Source organism: Homarus americanus, unplaced genomic scaffold (assembly GCF_018991925.1).
Source record: "Homarus americanus isolate GMGI-L3 unplaced genomic scaffold, GMGI_Hamer_2.0 scaffold48393, whole genome shotgun sequence".
In the NCBI taxonomy this organism is placed as follows: Eukaryota; Metazoa; Arthropoda; class Malacostraca; order Decapoda; family Nephropidae; genus Homarus; species Homarus americanus.
The window spans coordinates 341885-359452 of NW_024720684.1; the positions used below are offsets into that span (position 1 = coordinate 341885).

A 17568-nucleotide genomic window follows, 5' to 3' on the forward strand; every position below is an offset into this window, starting at 1 on the left:
ACCCGGAGTCTTCTGCTGTGGTGTCTGGTCTAAAACAAAGCACCATGATATCCAATTGGTTTATCCATGCTGGTAATTGCACCACATCCACCTCATACATCAGTAGCAGGTCCATCCCCAAAACCACTTCTTGAAATCCTTTCCAATCAAAAATACTACAGTATACTGAAGCATGAATCAGGATAAAAAAAATTAAAAAAACAGAATAACAAACATTTTTATTAGTAGTAAATAATTTTCTAAACAGAAACCTGCCATTCTTTTCAAAGCAAATGAGAACAACTAGGAGAACAATCCTGAAGAGGGCCAATTTAGAAGCTGCTTATATAAGTGAGGAGGAATGGTTAAGTCGTGAAGAGCCGAGCTAAATATAATAGTCAACAACAGCCAATCACAGGAGAAATTTAAGGCCACAAGTTGTAACAGCAAATAATAAAAGCTCTAAATTTTGATTTCAAATAGTTTGGCAGTCTATTCAGCAAGAGCAGTGATCACAAGGTTCGTACTAGGATATCCTGATCAATACAATAACCACCCAGGCAGCAAAAAAAAATTGGCAAAATAAAAATTTATTTTAGAAGTCAGCAAGTTGTGATATTTTCAAAGAAATGCAACATCACCAAGGACTGTTTTGTCATATGATGATTTTGTTTTCCATTTTTTTAATATAATGGTACACTTTAACTGGGGCATCTGGTAAACAGCGGACTTAAAGGAGGTGAATAAATCTCCATTCCAAGTGAAGTCTTTGGACATAAGATGCAGACTGGCATCACCAACTATCACTTGCATTTACAGCATTAAAGGACTAATAAAAATGTGTAAAATACATAGAAAGTCATATGGATCATTTTGTATTCCTGATTTTCCAAATTTCCCATTTAGGGTTTTCACTTTATCAATTCATAAAGCACTGGGACTGTGTATGTACAAGTAAAAGCTCATAGGAAGCCAAATAATTGTAATTGGTGTCTAAAATTATAATACACTATATGAAATCATCGTATTCATTGTAACCACCAAAATCGTTGCCTAAATCGTCCTGAAAAGAGAAAAAGAAAGACATCAATATTAAATTTCACCCAAGTGTCATGTATACACTACTACTAAAACATCTACATTTATATTGGCTACAGCAGCTGTAAATCAAAATACAATATACAGTAGAGACCAGTTGAATTGTGTGTACCATCACTCATAATCATGCGAATCTTACACGAGATATTATTTTCTTAGATCACGCCACTGTTTCATCAATTGTGAAACGGGCTAACCAGAGCTGTGTGTTTGATTCAACGCTGTCATTCTCTTCTGCTACATTTATGATATCCTGCTCAATTAGTTAGAAAGCTACAAAGGTATTAAAACGATCTTTTTGACACAGCTCTTATAGGATAAAACACAAGAAACTTAAGATGGTTTTGAAAAGCATTATCAATAATAAAGTTTTAGGAAATCCTTTACAGGCAGTAAAATGCTCTATTTTAGATCAAGAACCAAGTACTGTAGTTGGTTTAGATTAAACAAAGAACTGGATAAAGCTACTCGCTGTCACCAACATCGTATATCAACAAAAATTTCATGAGAGCAGTTGTAAATAGTGATGAAGGAATAAAAGTTAAAGGTAAATTATATCCGTATTTAGTATGCAGATAACTGCTCTCATTGCATATTCTGTAGAGGCATTATAAAAACTGACTAGTAGGGAACAAGATGAGAATATAGGCTTAGAATTTTAGCATTAGGTCAGAAGTAATAGTCATATTTTAAAATAAATCCTAAATTAAAAATAATTGTAGATGACAACAAAAGCAATGATGATGACAAGGAACTTACATGAGTGGAAAATTTTGTGTACTTGGGAAGTAGCATTAGTTGTCATGGTTAATGTGAAAAAGAAAATTATGGATGACAAGTGCTGACAAGCAAGGTGCTCACAGGTGATGTGACACAATGACTCATTAGCTTTCTGCCTTCAGTGGTACAGTAACTCCAATTTCCAAGTTTCTTTTTTATATGTTTGTTTCATCAGAAAGATATGCAATAACAAGCCAGCCACTAATGTGTCGAGGGGGGGCCCTAGGTTTTAACCCCATAGACTTGATGGAATAATACTCATGTTGCTCTGGACAGGCAGTCATAAAAGCTTTAATGAATGAAAGTAACTTACAGCAATGGCGCCCTGCCCAACGTTGAGCTTGGCCTTTCCTCCTGCCTTCTTCTTACTCTTGGGTTTGCCTGCTTTAACTTTCTCATTGTAGATGGAGTTAATGACTGTTGATACTCTCTTCACCTCTTCCACCTCAACTGGAAAAAAGAAAAACAAAAGGTGCAAACAATACTGACAGTATCCCTCGCTTAACATATGGGTTAGGCTCCTGGAAAACCATTTGTTAGGTGAATTTTCATCTTGAATAATAAGAAAAATGGGAGAAATAAGGGTATGATTCCCCAACAACAAGAAAACCCAAATATTATACCCCCTAAAACATTAATAAATACTATGTAGGTGAAAATATGCACCTAAAAACCACTAAAGAAAAGCTAAATGAAAGATTAACACAACCACCAGGAAGCTGCCCCTGCTGACCCCTTAGCAACACAGCTCCCACATTCCTTTCCACTACTCAGTGTGCTATCTTTCGCACATAAAGAATCATTCATCCTTTATGTTATTGACGTTATAATAGGGTTATAGCATTATACCCAGAACTGGTTATCTTGAAACATTCCAGAAAAGCAGTCTTATGTCCGAACCAAACCTAACCTAATCATGCCCCAGGGGGGGGGGGGCTTCAACAAATTCACCCTTTTCATGTTTTTTTTTTTTTTTTAATTAGTTGATGTTGTTACTACTTAAAGCTTATAATTCCTCTGATGGGCATTATAATTGCTGATACTTCAGAAAATAATGAGAACAATATCCTCTACACTTACGGTTCTGACAAAGGTCCCTACAAATATCTTCCACAAACGTAACAAAGAATGGCCGCTTTTCTAATCGTTCACTTATTCTTATCTTGGATGTCAGTGCTTTTCTAAAGGACTCCAAGCCACTGCTAGTTGATAGATCTATGTCGTCCAACATCTTATTATCTGTAATAGAAAAAGTAAAAAATAGCCTCACAATGCATTGTACAGTATATCAACACGCAGTAATATATATATATATATGCAAGTAAATCACTGTAATTGCACGTGATCCAGATATATGCTGATAACCACAAGGAAAGAAGAAAACACGAAGTTCCCAAGCCCTTTCGTGTAATTCACATCTTCAGGGGTGAGTACAGACTGTACAGAATAAAGTATCACTAAAATATTTTTCCAAAAGAGCTATGCATTTCACCTAGGTAAAATTATTAAAATATTATTGTGCCATGTACTGTATATGTGAAAACAAAAGTGGGTCACATTGGCATGACTGTCTATTAGGAATGGTGTGCATACAGCAAATAGTACACAAAGCATTTGTAAAGCAAGGAGGCATTGTGGCCAGCACTCCATAGGACTGCCTTCTCTGCCACATCCTTTCTGTATATATAATCAAGGCAAAACACTACCATGGTAACTTTTTTATATGGATGAAATACTGTGGTCCAATCTCAAAATTTCTATCTAGCACCCTGATTCACTTGACTGCTGCAATTGATCTTGGTTTCAATTTTTGCTTGAGTCTAGTTTGAATTGCCCAAGTACAAAAGAACCCTTTAAGCCAGAAGATACAATCTAGCCAAACCTAACTTAAACAAACCTAACAATCTTAATTCAGGTCTGGATGTTGCAAACTGCAGTTTACATTGCATGCACACCATAAACAATTTGGCTTTGTGAGTGTGTTGGCCAATCATTATGTACACAAGTTAGGCTCTCTAGCAAAATTATATGATAGTCAAATTCAGGTCTATAGCAATTTTCTATCAACTGCCAACTTCATTCACAGTTCTCAATTAATGAGGTAAAAAAGGTACCTGGTAGTGTACTAAACCTAAGCTGTTTAGAAAAAAATCATATTTTAATTCATTTATCCACTTTGGTATATAATATTCTCTACTATGCACTGACAAATGGATAAGTATATCCCTTTTACACATACAGACATAAAATTTTATAGATATGGCAATAATTTTGAGTAAAAGTGCGAGAAAAACTATGTCAGATATCATTACCGCACCTTCTTCTGTAATGCTACTGGTACTTCCAAGGAGCTCATTGGCAAGTTGTAAGTCAGAGTCTTCCTGTATCTTTTGAAGTCTCATTTTTTCTGCCAATTTTCCTTCTGCAGTCTGTAATTTTGCCTTTTCCTCTGCTTCTTTCTTCCGTTTTTCAAGCTCTTCTAACTGTCTTGCCTGTTAAGGAATACTGAAAATTATCAGTAATGAGCAACATAGTAAACTAAGGGGTAACATATCAACAATAACAAATGAAGAAAAAGCTAGCCACAAATCAACAAATTACAGTAAAGATGCAAAAGAGGATAAAGTTGCAAAACACACCAGTACATAAAGTGAAGGCATTTTATCAAATTGGCAATAGACCTCAGCCAAAATCAAAGACTGAGGCACATGTTAAGATACAGGATTTTGCTATCTTACAGAAATTACTGTAACTGCAATGTTTCCCAAATAAATAAATATATGAATAAATTGGAAAATAATTCATAATGAGACACTTCCCTTATCTACTGCCATATAAACTCCATTATTTGTTTGACTTTCCTATCATTTCTAAACAACCTGAACCATTCCTACATTCCCTTCATCTTCCATATTAACATGTCAACCCTGTCAGAGATTCAAACACCATTCAATACTTTAAAATGGTAATGAACAGAAAACGACAATCAAAATGCCGAAATAAAAATAACCTACTCATGGTATCACTTCCATCTTTGATTTACATACTGTATACTGTACAGTACTAATAAAAATTCATCGATTCAGATAGTGTACAGATATTTTTATTACCTGTACTGATTCTTCATTCATCCAATCCCAATTTGCTTTATTTTCCAACAATTTTTACTGGTACTCAGTTGAAAGGAAATGCAGTTAAAATGTGATGAAAAAAATAACATGGTCAAAACCCTAGCTAATTCCCTGTGTTTCAGCTGCTCTTGTTTCTTGGAAATATTATGTGGTCACCTAATACTGTATGGGTAATCACTTAATATACTTCATCAGTTATTAATAAATCTAAAAAAACACTTAAAATAATACATAAATTGAATAACTGTAATGGAAGATAAAATAAATAAATACTGGAGAGTAAACTTCTGGATAAACTTTTGCAGTATCATTTTGTTTTCTTTCTTGCATGGAAAATTTTATAATGAAGAAAAGGATCAATTTGTATCTATAGCTATATTTAGTACATGTTAGTTATCTGTAAGCAATGGTGTCCATCATGATGAAATGTTAGCGTGGCCAGGACTCTAAATGGCACAATACAAATACTGTACAGTGTACAGGACCAGTAATAATACCAAATTATGATTTACCAGAACTGTCAAGTATGATCAGTTATACATTAGGAATTTAATATATCCATAACAGACTACTGTAGTGCAACATTCCTTTTACTGTACTAGTGGATGCCCAGGGCTTACAAGTGACTACCATCCAAAGTCAAACCTTGGCAACAATGGGCAAGGGACCTACCACAGGCACCACACTCAAGCAAACAAGCTTTTCTTGCAAACTTTGTACAGTATCTGATAATAAATTGCACCCCCACTTCTGCCATTTTCTTTAGGGGGGGGGGGGGAAGGTGCTGCCAATATTTGTCAAAATATGGTACGTATACTGTATGTATATACTGTACTTATGTGGATAAATAAACATGCCTAAAAATATGTTTTCTTGTAAGTATAAAGAGAAACAATCAATACACAGTCAATAAATGAAGCACACAAGAGCAATGATATAGGTTTTCATAGCCGGATTTGCAGTTTTACAGTACAGGTACTAGACATTTCTTATCCAATTTTGATGATGTCTGTTTAAATAGCTAATACAATAGTTTGTTTAAATTATTTCATGCTATTAGTGCTACAGGAACTTAAAGTAATGGAAAGGATTGTTTTCTACTTGTTTCAGTGTACAGTATATTGAATATGGACAATTTTTTAAATATACCTGATTTAAATAAAAAAAATATGATTAAATATATATATATATATATATATATATATATATATATATATATATATATATATATATAGTATATAAAAATCCTGGAAACATGGGTAGTTACAGAAGATGACATACTCAGACTTAAGTGAGCTGAAATAGGAATGGTGAGATGGATGTGTAATGTGATAAATTGAGAGAGGTTGAGTGAAATGACAAGCCAGGCTGTAAGAGACCCTGCAGCCTGGAGAGGAATTACAGTTAACCCAAGCAAGTGTGGAAAATCATGATGTTGGTAGTAAGTGTACCTCTGATGGTCATTACTGTATACTTTGTACCTTTGATGGTCATTATACTTTGTACCTTTGATGGTCATTATACTTTGTACCTTCGATGGTCATTAAACTTTGCATTTTTGATGGTCATTATATTTCATTATCTCCAATTTTTCTTCAATTTAATAAATAAAATACCACAGCTTAAGGCACTGTTTGGCCATAATCAAGAGCAGCACAAACTCTCACTGACAGTCACTCATTCAATCATTTTAACTCTTGTAATATAATGAACACATTCTGTTTTGATAGTCCCATTCCATAATACAGACCAAGATATCCATTCCCCCCCCGCCGCCAAAAGCTTCACATTTCAAAATCCCCGTTATTTCCTGTCAAGCATGCACACTAACTTTTAGTTTAAAATTATTGGCATATTTTCCATCTTAAGGTCTTGGGATTATTTATTAAAAAAAAAAAAAAAAACACTGGTACTATCCTCCCCGAAGACATATAAATTTTATTCTTTACTCTACAAACATTAAAATATAATTATCTTTAGATGTGCCGTATTCGCCGGCACATAAGACACACCGCCGCATAAGATGCACCCCTATTTTACAAGGATATTTTGTGGAATATTTTTTTAGTACGTTTCATTATAAAATTATTGAAAGTGATTTTAAAGTTTTTTTTTTTTAGGGGAAAACATATGATTTTGTGCATGTAAATACAATATATACTGGAGTCAAGTAGGAAATCATATATAGTAACATTATACTAATCCAACTCTACCTCTGAAAAGAGCAGCTGTGTGGCTTGTTTACATTTTGGTCAAGAGAATTACCGACAGGATGTGAAACTCGTATTTTTGGCCGTGATGTTTTGCATTGCCACGATCTACCACCAGGGTGAAGCACCATCGCTATTGTTTTGGCATCATTGACTCATTGCAAATGGCAGACTGGCAGCTGAACTTTGTTAACATTTCTTTAATCTTTCTAGGGAAATTTTTCATTTAAATAATAAACAAATGTTTCTTAAAGGTAATACAGTCGTTAAATAATGTAAGACATGTATCTGGTGTGGGTTACGTAAGCTGGGGAAGGAGGTACAGTGAGGAGATGTGAGCTTCTCTCTGCCATTAAGCCAATGTAAGCCATTATTTACGTCTTCGGCAAATTTGCATAAGTGTGATAATTTGGATTGCTTTTCAGTTTTGTATTATTAGTAATATTATTAGAAACAAAATTTTTGTGCGGTAGGTAGTAGGCAGCTATCAAACAGGGACGTACTACCGCCTGGGAAGATATTGGAAGCATAATGTGTTGTCTAATGATACTCTACTTCCATGTGGCATCACAAAAATTGTGACCAAGTTCCAGGTTGCTGATCTGACTTTCTGCCCCATTACACACAATTGCAGGGTCTCAATTGTTTCTCTTACTACTGACAACACAACATACATATATTGTTTCTCATTTTTGTATTTCTTTTTTATTATTATTATTATCATTATTACAATTACATTTTCGCCCCCCAGGCCCCAGTGTGGGTCAGTGACCTGTGTCCGGGTGGGCTAATCCTGTAAAAAAAAAAATGCTCATCCCAAACTCCCTAGCGAGGCACCTCCCCCTACGGAACTCGGCCTCCCATCCGTAATACGGGCGCATTAGACACACGGTAATTTGTGATACATTAAAATAAAATAAAAAATGCGTCTAATATGCCGGCAAATACAGTATTTATCAAAAAAATAAATCAATCACCTGAAATGCAGTCTGCATTTGTTCTAACTTTAGGTTGTATAACCGTAACAAAATTAATATTACAAAAAATGGCATTTCTCTTTGCCAAGTAATTGGCTCAAAACATAGCACCACCCTATTGTGACACCAGCAAAGTGACAATTCCTGTTCCACAACTAACAGTGACCATACACCAGATAAGAAAGAGCACATTACCAGTTCAACTTATACTGTACTTAATCAACGGGTGGGAGTATTCTACCTAGATTGAGAAGAAGCCATAAAATAAGAACTTTTCACTGGTAGTCAACCATTGAGCTTCAATGAACCATTAACATCTGACAGTGACCTAAGTTTATTTAACTGGCCTACAAGTACTGAAAAGAAACCCTCGCTAGTCACTAGCCTACTCACTTCTATGTTGTTGACAAATGTTCCTACATTTTCTTTGCTGGACTGTGGGAGAAGGAGAGGATGAAACACACAGGTAAAGCAAGTGTTTTGTATGGTGGATATAACTTAATTCCATTATTATTTTACCAATACAGTATATGGTTTTTTCTTACTTCCACAGGCCCTTTCCTTCTACTGGTTCATGTACAGTAGTTGGAGTAATGAGCAATAAAAACTACCTCCACTCACTGACAAATACTCCCATTTGTGGGAATACATTTGATATGACCACCACAAAGAATGAATGACAGCAAATGAAGAAACAGTGTGATACTCTTGATTCTGGCCAGCATCAGTTGGAATAATAGGCTTCCATGAGTGAAAAACAGTATAAATTAATTTTGTGTATGTGAGTTAGAGACTAATATCCACAAAACCTCTTAAGTAGTCTGCTGAAGAAAAAATATTGTACAAGCATCATGATGTGGCTATCAAGAGCTAGTCAAATATTGTAGGTTCCTTTGGGTACATTTGACACATGCATGACTAGACCCTAAGCAAGGCAATCACCCAGGTTCCCAAAATTTTTACACAATTCTTATCAATAACAAACAAATTGGAAAAACTGAGGTGCAAATAATGAAAAACATAAGCATAATAAGATACTGTAATAAAAAATACAAAGATTGTGGTCCCACCCACACCAAAAACTATACTGTTTATTAGTCTCCACCAAAAACCATATTATGTTTACTTGTCTCCTGTCATATACCAAAATGTTTACTATATAATCATAATCCAACAATCTCTACCACCACCCCAAATGACATAGACTACAAAATTGTTGTTGCAATTGCAATCCCAAATAATGTCTGCAACTTGAAAGTAAAGTGTTATTAAGTTGTACTAAACAACTGACCTCTTTTTCAGCAATAATATCTGTTAGTTTTTTCTTTTTCTTTTTAACAGGCGCTGCAGTTGAGTCAGTCGCTGTTTTTTCTTTATCCTCCTCCTCATCATCCCAGTTGTCCTGTAAACATTAGTAAGTCAACTCAAGACTACTACAATAATAATAATAATAATAATAATAATAATAATAATAATAAAAAGGCAGCAGCAGCTTGTGTGTAATGGAGATAAAAATGTTTTACTTGATGGAGAGTAATTTATTTTCCCTTTTTAAAAGTTTTAATTCATAATTAGCCATTTTGACAGACGACAGATGGTTAGTCCGTTCTTTGTTAAGACCTTCATTGTCCACTGTAAGTACAGAGTACCTGGAGAAAACCTGCAATGTTTGGTACGGTCACACTGGATAAAACCTTTCCCTCATTTGACCTGAGCTGGGGATTAAGCCCAGGACACAATACTTAGCAAATTTACAAAATTTATCTACAGTACATATAATGTTCTCACTGGAGAAACAAGAAATATTGTCATTTAAAAATACCATAATTTTCTACTCCGACATGAATATAAAAATTGCCCATCATCTACAAAAGTCCACAACAGAAATTGACAAAGGACATATTTTAACATGCAATATACAACCCAAAATAAATACTGGTAAAGGTTAAGGAAATGGACACCACTTTCATTTTTCTTATATCTTAATGTTGCACATGTTAATGCATAGAATACAAATCAAGGGAAGGAAGCATATGTGAACTTAAAATACTACGGTAGTCTCCATATGTCGTTAAACCTTTGTCGATAATTTGTGCTCAAGGAGGTTGCAATGCTAAATCATTACTGTAAAATGGCAGATGACATAAACCAATTAAATACAACCCATACCCAACCCATGAGTAATAGGCTGATTTAATTGTCATCTGCCATCACCAATGATTTAGCACCGAAGGCACCACATGTGAAATGTTTGAAATAAGACCAATGTTTCACATAGGAAATATTTTCTGAAGTTCACATTTCTTCTTTCTACTCAAATCTAAAGGAAAAGCAGATCTAATGAGCTCTTAGGGGCTGTATGGATACAACAAAATTAAGCAGTGTGGCCAGCACTGGGCTCAACTCCCTTCATTTCCCAAACAAAGTTATTGTAGGTACCCAATTTATGAAGCTTCTTTTAATAAATAAAATAAAGTAAGTTGAAAACTTTTTTTTTTATATACGAAAATGACTGGTTACTTTTTTGTTGTTGTTATTTTAAATCGCCCCCCCCCCCCTGTAAATGAAAAGACAGTACAGTACGCTAAATCAATGCATCTTTTTACTAGCAGTTTCCCGATTTATTTCACTAACAATTAATTATAATTATTCTGTAACACCTACAACATTATCAAGTCTGCAAAGAAGTTTCATTTTGTCATCACTCTCCTACAATCACCATTTGACTTACTTCTCAAACTCACTGAAGACAAAAAGACTAGCATCTATCACTCAGCCATTTGTCTCATTGTCCACTTTCTCCTCATTCACATACAGTATATATGGAAAATTAAATAAATTAAAATTATTATGTAAATTTAAATTTGATAAGCTAATAACACAAAATAAAGGTGTAGAGCTGTCAACCCCATGTACGGAGTCCCCTCCGAGCTGAATAAAATCATCAGACGTTAACTAAATAAAATGTTTATTACTGGTTTTTAATCATCGTCTGCACCAAAAATTTTCATTACAATATTTTTCAGCATTTTAAGATGTTTTGGATAACACTGTATACATACAGTCAGACAATTAAGTTCGCGAACTTAATTTTTCAGACCTCGTATACATTACTACACATACAGTATGATGGAACTTTGTACGTGGATGATTGTCAAGGAACACATCAACGTCTTCTAGATTTACATGTATGGCCAGTGAGAACCCTTCAGTCATGTTTTGACAGCTTAGGTGCAAGACAATGTTTAAAAAGTACACAAAACAAACCAAACTTAAGTTTCTGAAGTAGGTTAGGTTGGCAGCTTTAGAATTAAGACAAATCAATCTTAAGCAATCACAGCCAGCTGACAACACACAATAGATACATCTCAGATATGCTAACAGGGCAAATGACACTCATCTTGGTCGAGTCCATAACATCAACACTGCAAAACCACAAAATAAATGCGTGGCTTTTGTTGGTACAGAAAAACCTATACATAGTACTTAAATAGGTAACTTCTGAGAACAGTACTACTGTACCACCAGAAGGAGTTGTTCGATTTCATTCATTTTTCCCACACACTGTACGTTCTATCATTATAGTAAGTATTTTTTTCTAAAAGAGGCAACAACTTTTTATCCTACTTTTTTTTCCATTTTTATTTGTAAGATCATAAATTACCTGTAGTAGGCAGGGTATGAAGGATGAGCAAAATTGCAGGGTGAATCCGTGAAAAACTGATCATGTGAATGGAGGAAACTGCAGCAGCGTATTGGCCCATACTGGGCAGTCCCATTTACACCCAACCCCTATTGCTCACATATCCATCCAACCTATGTTTGAAGCTATCCATCGTATTCGAGTTAATGATGATATTTGGTAACTTGTTCCACTCGTCCATTACTCTATTTCCAAACCAATGTTTACCTATTTCGCGCCTAAATCTAAATTTGTCGAATTTAAAACCATTGTTACGAGTTCGCTCCTGGTTAGATAGTTTGAGTACCTTTGTAATGTCGCCTTTGTTTAGCCCTGACTTCCACTTATACATCTCTATCATATCGTCCCTCACTCTACGTCTCTCGAGGGAGTGCAAATTAAGATGCTTTAACCTGTCTCTGTACTCAAGGTTCCTAATGCCCAGAATTAGTCTTGTCATTCTTCTCTGAATTCTTTCCAAGGATTCTATATCCATTCTGTAATACTGTGTCCAGAATTGAACTGCGTAATCCAAGTGAGGTCTCACAAGCGCAAGATATAGTTTTAGGATGACCTCGCTAGTCTTGTAACTAACACTCCTTTGTATAAACCCAAGTACTTTATTAGCCTTGTTTTGAGCAAATACATATTGTTTACTTGGCTTAAGATTCCTACTTATCATTACGCCTAAATCTTTCTCGCAGTCGGATTTCTCAATAACACCGTTGTTCATTTGGTATCTCGTTTTCCTGTTTACATCTCCTATACTGAGTACCTTACATTTGTCAACATTGAATTTCATCTGCCATTTTTCAGACCTTTTGAAAAAATTGTTTAGATCTTCCTGTAGTTTTGCGGAGTCCTCATCAGAATTAACTACACGCCCTATACGCCGATATCTATGTCGTTTATGTATATAATAAATAATAATGGTCCAAGTACTGAGCCTTGGGGAACTCCACTAGTGAGGTTGCTCCAATCAGATTTAGTGCCGTTAATGCTCACTCGCTGTTTCCTGCCCTGTAATCACACCCTGATCCATTTTAGAATATGAAGATTCACTCATTTTTTTTTTTTTTTACGGGGATTAGCCCACCCAAGCACAGGTCACTGACCCACATCATGGCCTAGGGGGCAAAAATATTAAAATTATAATTATAATAATAATTAATAATGATGAATATAAATAGATAAAAATTATAACCAAAAAAAATATAAATACAAATAATAACCACAAATAAATACACAAACGAAAAATTAAATCATGAGTCAGAAATGATATGCAGCATGTTGTGTTGTCAATAGTAAGAGAAACAATTGAAACCCTCCAATTGTGTGTAAATGAGGCAGAAAGTCAGATCAGCAACCTGGGACTTGGTCACAATTTTCATGATGCCACATGGCAGCAGGATCTACCATTAGACAACACATTATGCTGCCAATATCTTCATATTTTTACTGTATATACTTCTCCAATAAATCTGCTGAGTCAGCACACTCTAACATACAAAAAAATGTAAAATTACACCATGATGTTTCAACAAAGTTGCTCTCATTTGTACCAGATATCAACGTAAGTATTTTCTGTTTAATATGGTGGGGGCGGGGGGGTCAGGAGACAGAGATCCCCTGCTAGGAAGTTAGGTAAGGATAGGTAGGTTTCTCTGGTTCTTTGGTTGGTATGTCAAATTCTAGTAAATGTCATCCCTTTAAAAACACTCAGTATACTGTATTGATAAAAACATGTGGAAAAAATTTACAAAATCGAACAGCTCATTCTGGTGGTAGTACTGTTCTTAAGACATTACCCTTAAACTAAGTATTGGGTAATATTATCGTTTAGGTCATCCAGCAATTTTTAGGATTTTAAGTTTTGGTATCAGTAGTTTAGATAATTCTCAAGACACTTTTCTTCTTTGGCATTTTTCCAGCTCATTATTGCTTTCAGAGAAAATTGCAATAAATTATTGGAAAATCTTCGTATTTTTTCTAAGTCCTTGTTATTGTTACCACCATCTGAGACAGCTCGTGTGTGTTCGTTTATTGGTTTCTATGCTCATTACGCATGTGCTGGAGTCTGACACATGCACAGTTGTTCTCTGGACATTGATTGGTGGGTATAATTTTGGATCGACCAATCACAGCTAGGTATAGGCCCCCCTGCCAACCCCCCCCCACCCCTCATTCGGAGAAAGCAGTCAGGCAATGCGACCTGTGGATGACAAGGAGGCTGATCTCAAGACCCCAACTCGGAGTCTTCCAAGTCTGATTAAGGTAAGGTTTATGGTTAGAGTGGGTTAGGTTAGGTTTTGGATTATTTTGACCTCTATTTCTATTTTAATTAATACCTTTTTGTAATTTTCCCCACCCAAACCCCTCCCCCCCCTTTTTGGGGGGCTATTTTCCCTGAAAGAAATCACGAGCGGGAAAAATGCCATAGAAGAATTTTTTTTTTATATTGTCTAAACAAGGGGTTCTCAAACTTTTTTCAACCAAGGAACACTCATATACCATGATGAATACAAATATTGTCAATAATCAAAGAATAAATCATAGTCCAAAGGATTTGTTCATTTCAACACAAATCCAAAATATCCTGCCAATTGGAATCGCCAAATCTCTCAAACGTTAAACGCACTATTTCTCAAAACCTTTTGCGGTCCCCAATTTGAGAATCACTGGTCTAAACTACTGATACCAAAACTTAAAATCCTAAAACTCACTAGATGACCGAAATGATAATTTTACCATATATTATACCCTGTATTTCTATTTTTGGGATCCAAGTGAGAACTGTAAAATAAAAATTTTGTGAGCACCAGAAAATTCAAACAAACCATCACCGAGCTAATTGACTTTAGCAAGAAGTGATCAAAGTTTGGTTCATTTCTGCGAATATCAACGGTAATGTGCATGCCTCTCACCAAGTGTCCTGTGTTCAATTCCTGGTTGGGGTCAGATGTGGGTAGGGTGTTCTCCAGTGTGACCCTAACAAGCATTGCTGGGTTCTTCGGGTAATTTGCTTTCCTCCTGAACTAACATTGGATAATGAAGGTCGTAAACTAAGTTATACAGAACAGTCCAACCACTGAATGGCCAGTAAGTTAATAAATGGTGAAATAATAAATAAGAAATTACTTCAGTTGGTATCTTCTAATTTGCCATATAGAGAACAAGCCCTCAGAAACAGTGGCCACTTTGCCACAAGAACACAATTTTGAGGGTAGAAAATCTATTATTGAGGAGTATCTACTATAATTAAAATCAACAAAAATCACAGAATGTCAACAATCAATAACAACTTGAGTTATATCATCAGCTCCCGTACAAGACCACCAAGTTTTCTGGAGACTTCGTGATAACTGGTTATGATTGAGTGATTCCAGGGTGTATCTACTCTATTAATTATCAATGCAAATTACTTCCACTGTCAGCATGTCACACTCACCAAACTTTCACAATAGATGTGAACCTGCTCAGGTCACCTACATTCATGAATATTCCAAAATAGATGGTTATCTGAACTGTGTAAATTACTGGGCATCTGCGATCTCAATAGTTGATACAGAAATATATTCAAGTCCACACATGTGAGCCAACAGCCTTAACACCCACCTTGATATCGTCCTCATCCTCACCATCCCATTTGTCAGTGGGTCTCGCCGCAGCGGCCGTCGGCGGCACGAAGTCATCCGCGTCTGTAATTCAGAATCAATGAATATAACTCACATCCAACATATAGAGCATGTGGGATCATTACAGAAGAAGTTTAAGAGAAAGTTTAGGTGGCAGCATGTGAGACTCACCCCATTCTACGTCGGACATGTTGACGGTCTGGCCTCACCCACAATGCCTTGCGTCACTGCTGGAGAAAGCGCGCCAAATACCCCGCAGACGACACGATATTTCCAACTATCTCGCTTTAATCATCTATAATAACTTTTGGGAGTTCAAATAGTAGTTAGCTAACGAAAAAGTTAATGATATATCAAACAGCAAGTCATGATGACTAACTATCACGTAGTTTGTCCTAACAATCGCATGTTGTGGGTTAATCTGCTTCATCGGTTAAGAGTTTACAAATAACATTAACACTGATTAAAATGCTATATTTAAGCTATAATGAAATGTTAAATTAAACCCATCTACCATGAAGAAACCATCCATTTATCTCGTTTCTCGAAAATCAGGAACTACACATGAATAGTTCGGGCAACACTCTAAGGAATTTTCTAGTACAGGTTTATTTATTACTATACTACTCCACAGATTTTTTTTCTATTCAAACAATAATATTGATAATAATACCGATATAAAGAATACAAGTTTGACATTGCGACATCATTGTATCACATTCCTTAAATTACTGCCTCGGGGTCACCAGTTGTAGTCATTCCAATAAAGTATTGTTCTAGTACTGTCACAAACAATGGTGCAATTTTATCAGACCAGGGGAAGGGTTCTCAAACTTATGTACATTCCTGTTTTTTTCTCTTATTAATGATAGGGGTGCATTTAATTTTACTCAGAACAAATTTGATGTTATCTAATCTGTAAAGCATGTCACCACCTAAGGTTATCATAATTATAACAGCTGCACCTTTACACCGGTACTTTAAAATGTTTGATATTCATTGTAGGTTCCAAAGCACAATACCTATAAATATATGTCTGACCAACATCTCCAGCAACAGCATACCAAGAGGAAAACTTAAAAAATATTAGTAAAATACGATTGTTTACCTAATACATTTAATGTAAAGTACATTAAATTAATGTACTGTACTGTACATAAATGCATTTAAAGCGTCCTGGTTTCGATCACTGGGTCAGATGTAAGAAGGGTGTTATCCAATATATCCAATTTACCTAGTGGTGGATTTCTCTCCTACAAACGCTGTTTGTCGCTGCGTAGCCGACCCCACGAATTCCCCAGTGTATGCCTCGTGGTCTAGGTCAACCAGCGGGTCAACTACTAAACCACGCCAACCCCCGCTATTTAAGACCTGACCTCGTGGTGATCTCTCTCTTTCTACCTACACCAACCAGCCAGCACCACCTCCTCCTCCTCCGCTGCCTGGCGGTCCTCGCTCCCGCCGGCGAGCATGGCGACCCACAAGCTGTCCTCCTCCGAGCACCCTCACCAACCAGCTCTCTCTACATCACGCTTGTAACCATGCTGCCACTTCCCAGCACCAAGCTGCATTGTACATCCAATACAACATGTATACAGAGAGCACATTGTGAGTTTCCTTTCTCCATCCCATCCTGAGTGTGAACACAAAAATCTCATACCCCACAACCTAATGGCCATCCATGATCTAACTACAGGTGGCCATGCCGAGGGAAGGAGCTTGTAGCATAGTGTATGTGGCCAGTAGTCTAATTTCTCTTTGTGTTTGTCTATTTTCTCTTTGTTAGGCTCACACACATACGTACATGTAAGAGACCTCGTACTAAGGATGGAGGTGAGAAAGGATGGAGAGCATGGGGAGAGGGGAGGAAAGGAGGAAAGCTAGTTGGGAGAGTGTGAGGGGAGGGGAGGAGAGGAGGAAGATAGTTAGGGAGGTGTGGGAGAGGAAAGGGAGGAAATAAGGGCGTGGCAGAGAGAGAGAGAGAGAGAGAGGGGTAGTTTTAACAAGGGACGGAGACAGGATACAAATGTGTTGGTTAATGAGTTAGGGTGTAAGGTATTGGGTTAGGTCATGGGC

General features: G+C 36.1%; 1 protein-coding gene across 4 annotated transcripts; it reads right to left on the reverse strand.

The window, feature by feature from the left end:
• Positions 1-199: 199 nt before the first annotated feature.
• LOC121860691 (eukaryotic translation initiation factor 3 subunit J-like) lies at positions 200-15759 on the reverse strand. 4 transcript variants are annotated; one of them, XM_042357968.1, is made up of 9 exons: positions 15664-15759; positions 15473-15555; positions 14782-14892; positions 9467-9577; positions 8569-8610; positions 4175-4349; positions 2938-3096; positions 2171-2307; positions 200-1042 (listed from the first exon to the last, which is right to left on the reverse strand). In XM_042357968.1, the coding sequence occupies exons 1-9, from the start codon at positions 15680-15682 to the stop codon at positions 989-991; spliced, it is 891 nt and encodes a 296-aa protein (XP_042213902.1). In that variant the 5' UTR covers positions 15683-15759; the 3' UTR covers positions 200-988. The 4 variants fall into 4 exon arrangements, with proteins under 4 accessions (XP_042213902.1, XP_042213905.1, XP_042213903.1 ...); XM_042357971.1 differs by lacking the exon at positions 14782-14892 and having other exon boundaries at positions 15664-15758; XM_042357969.1 differs by lacking the exon at positions 8569-8610 and having other exon boundaries at positions 15664-15758.
• Positions 15760-17568: the final 1809 nt, after the last annotated feature.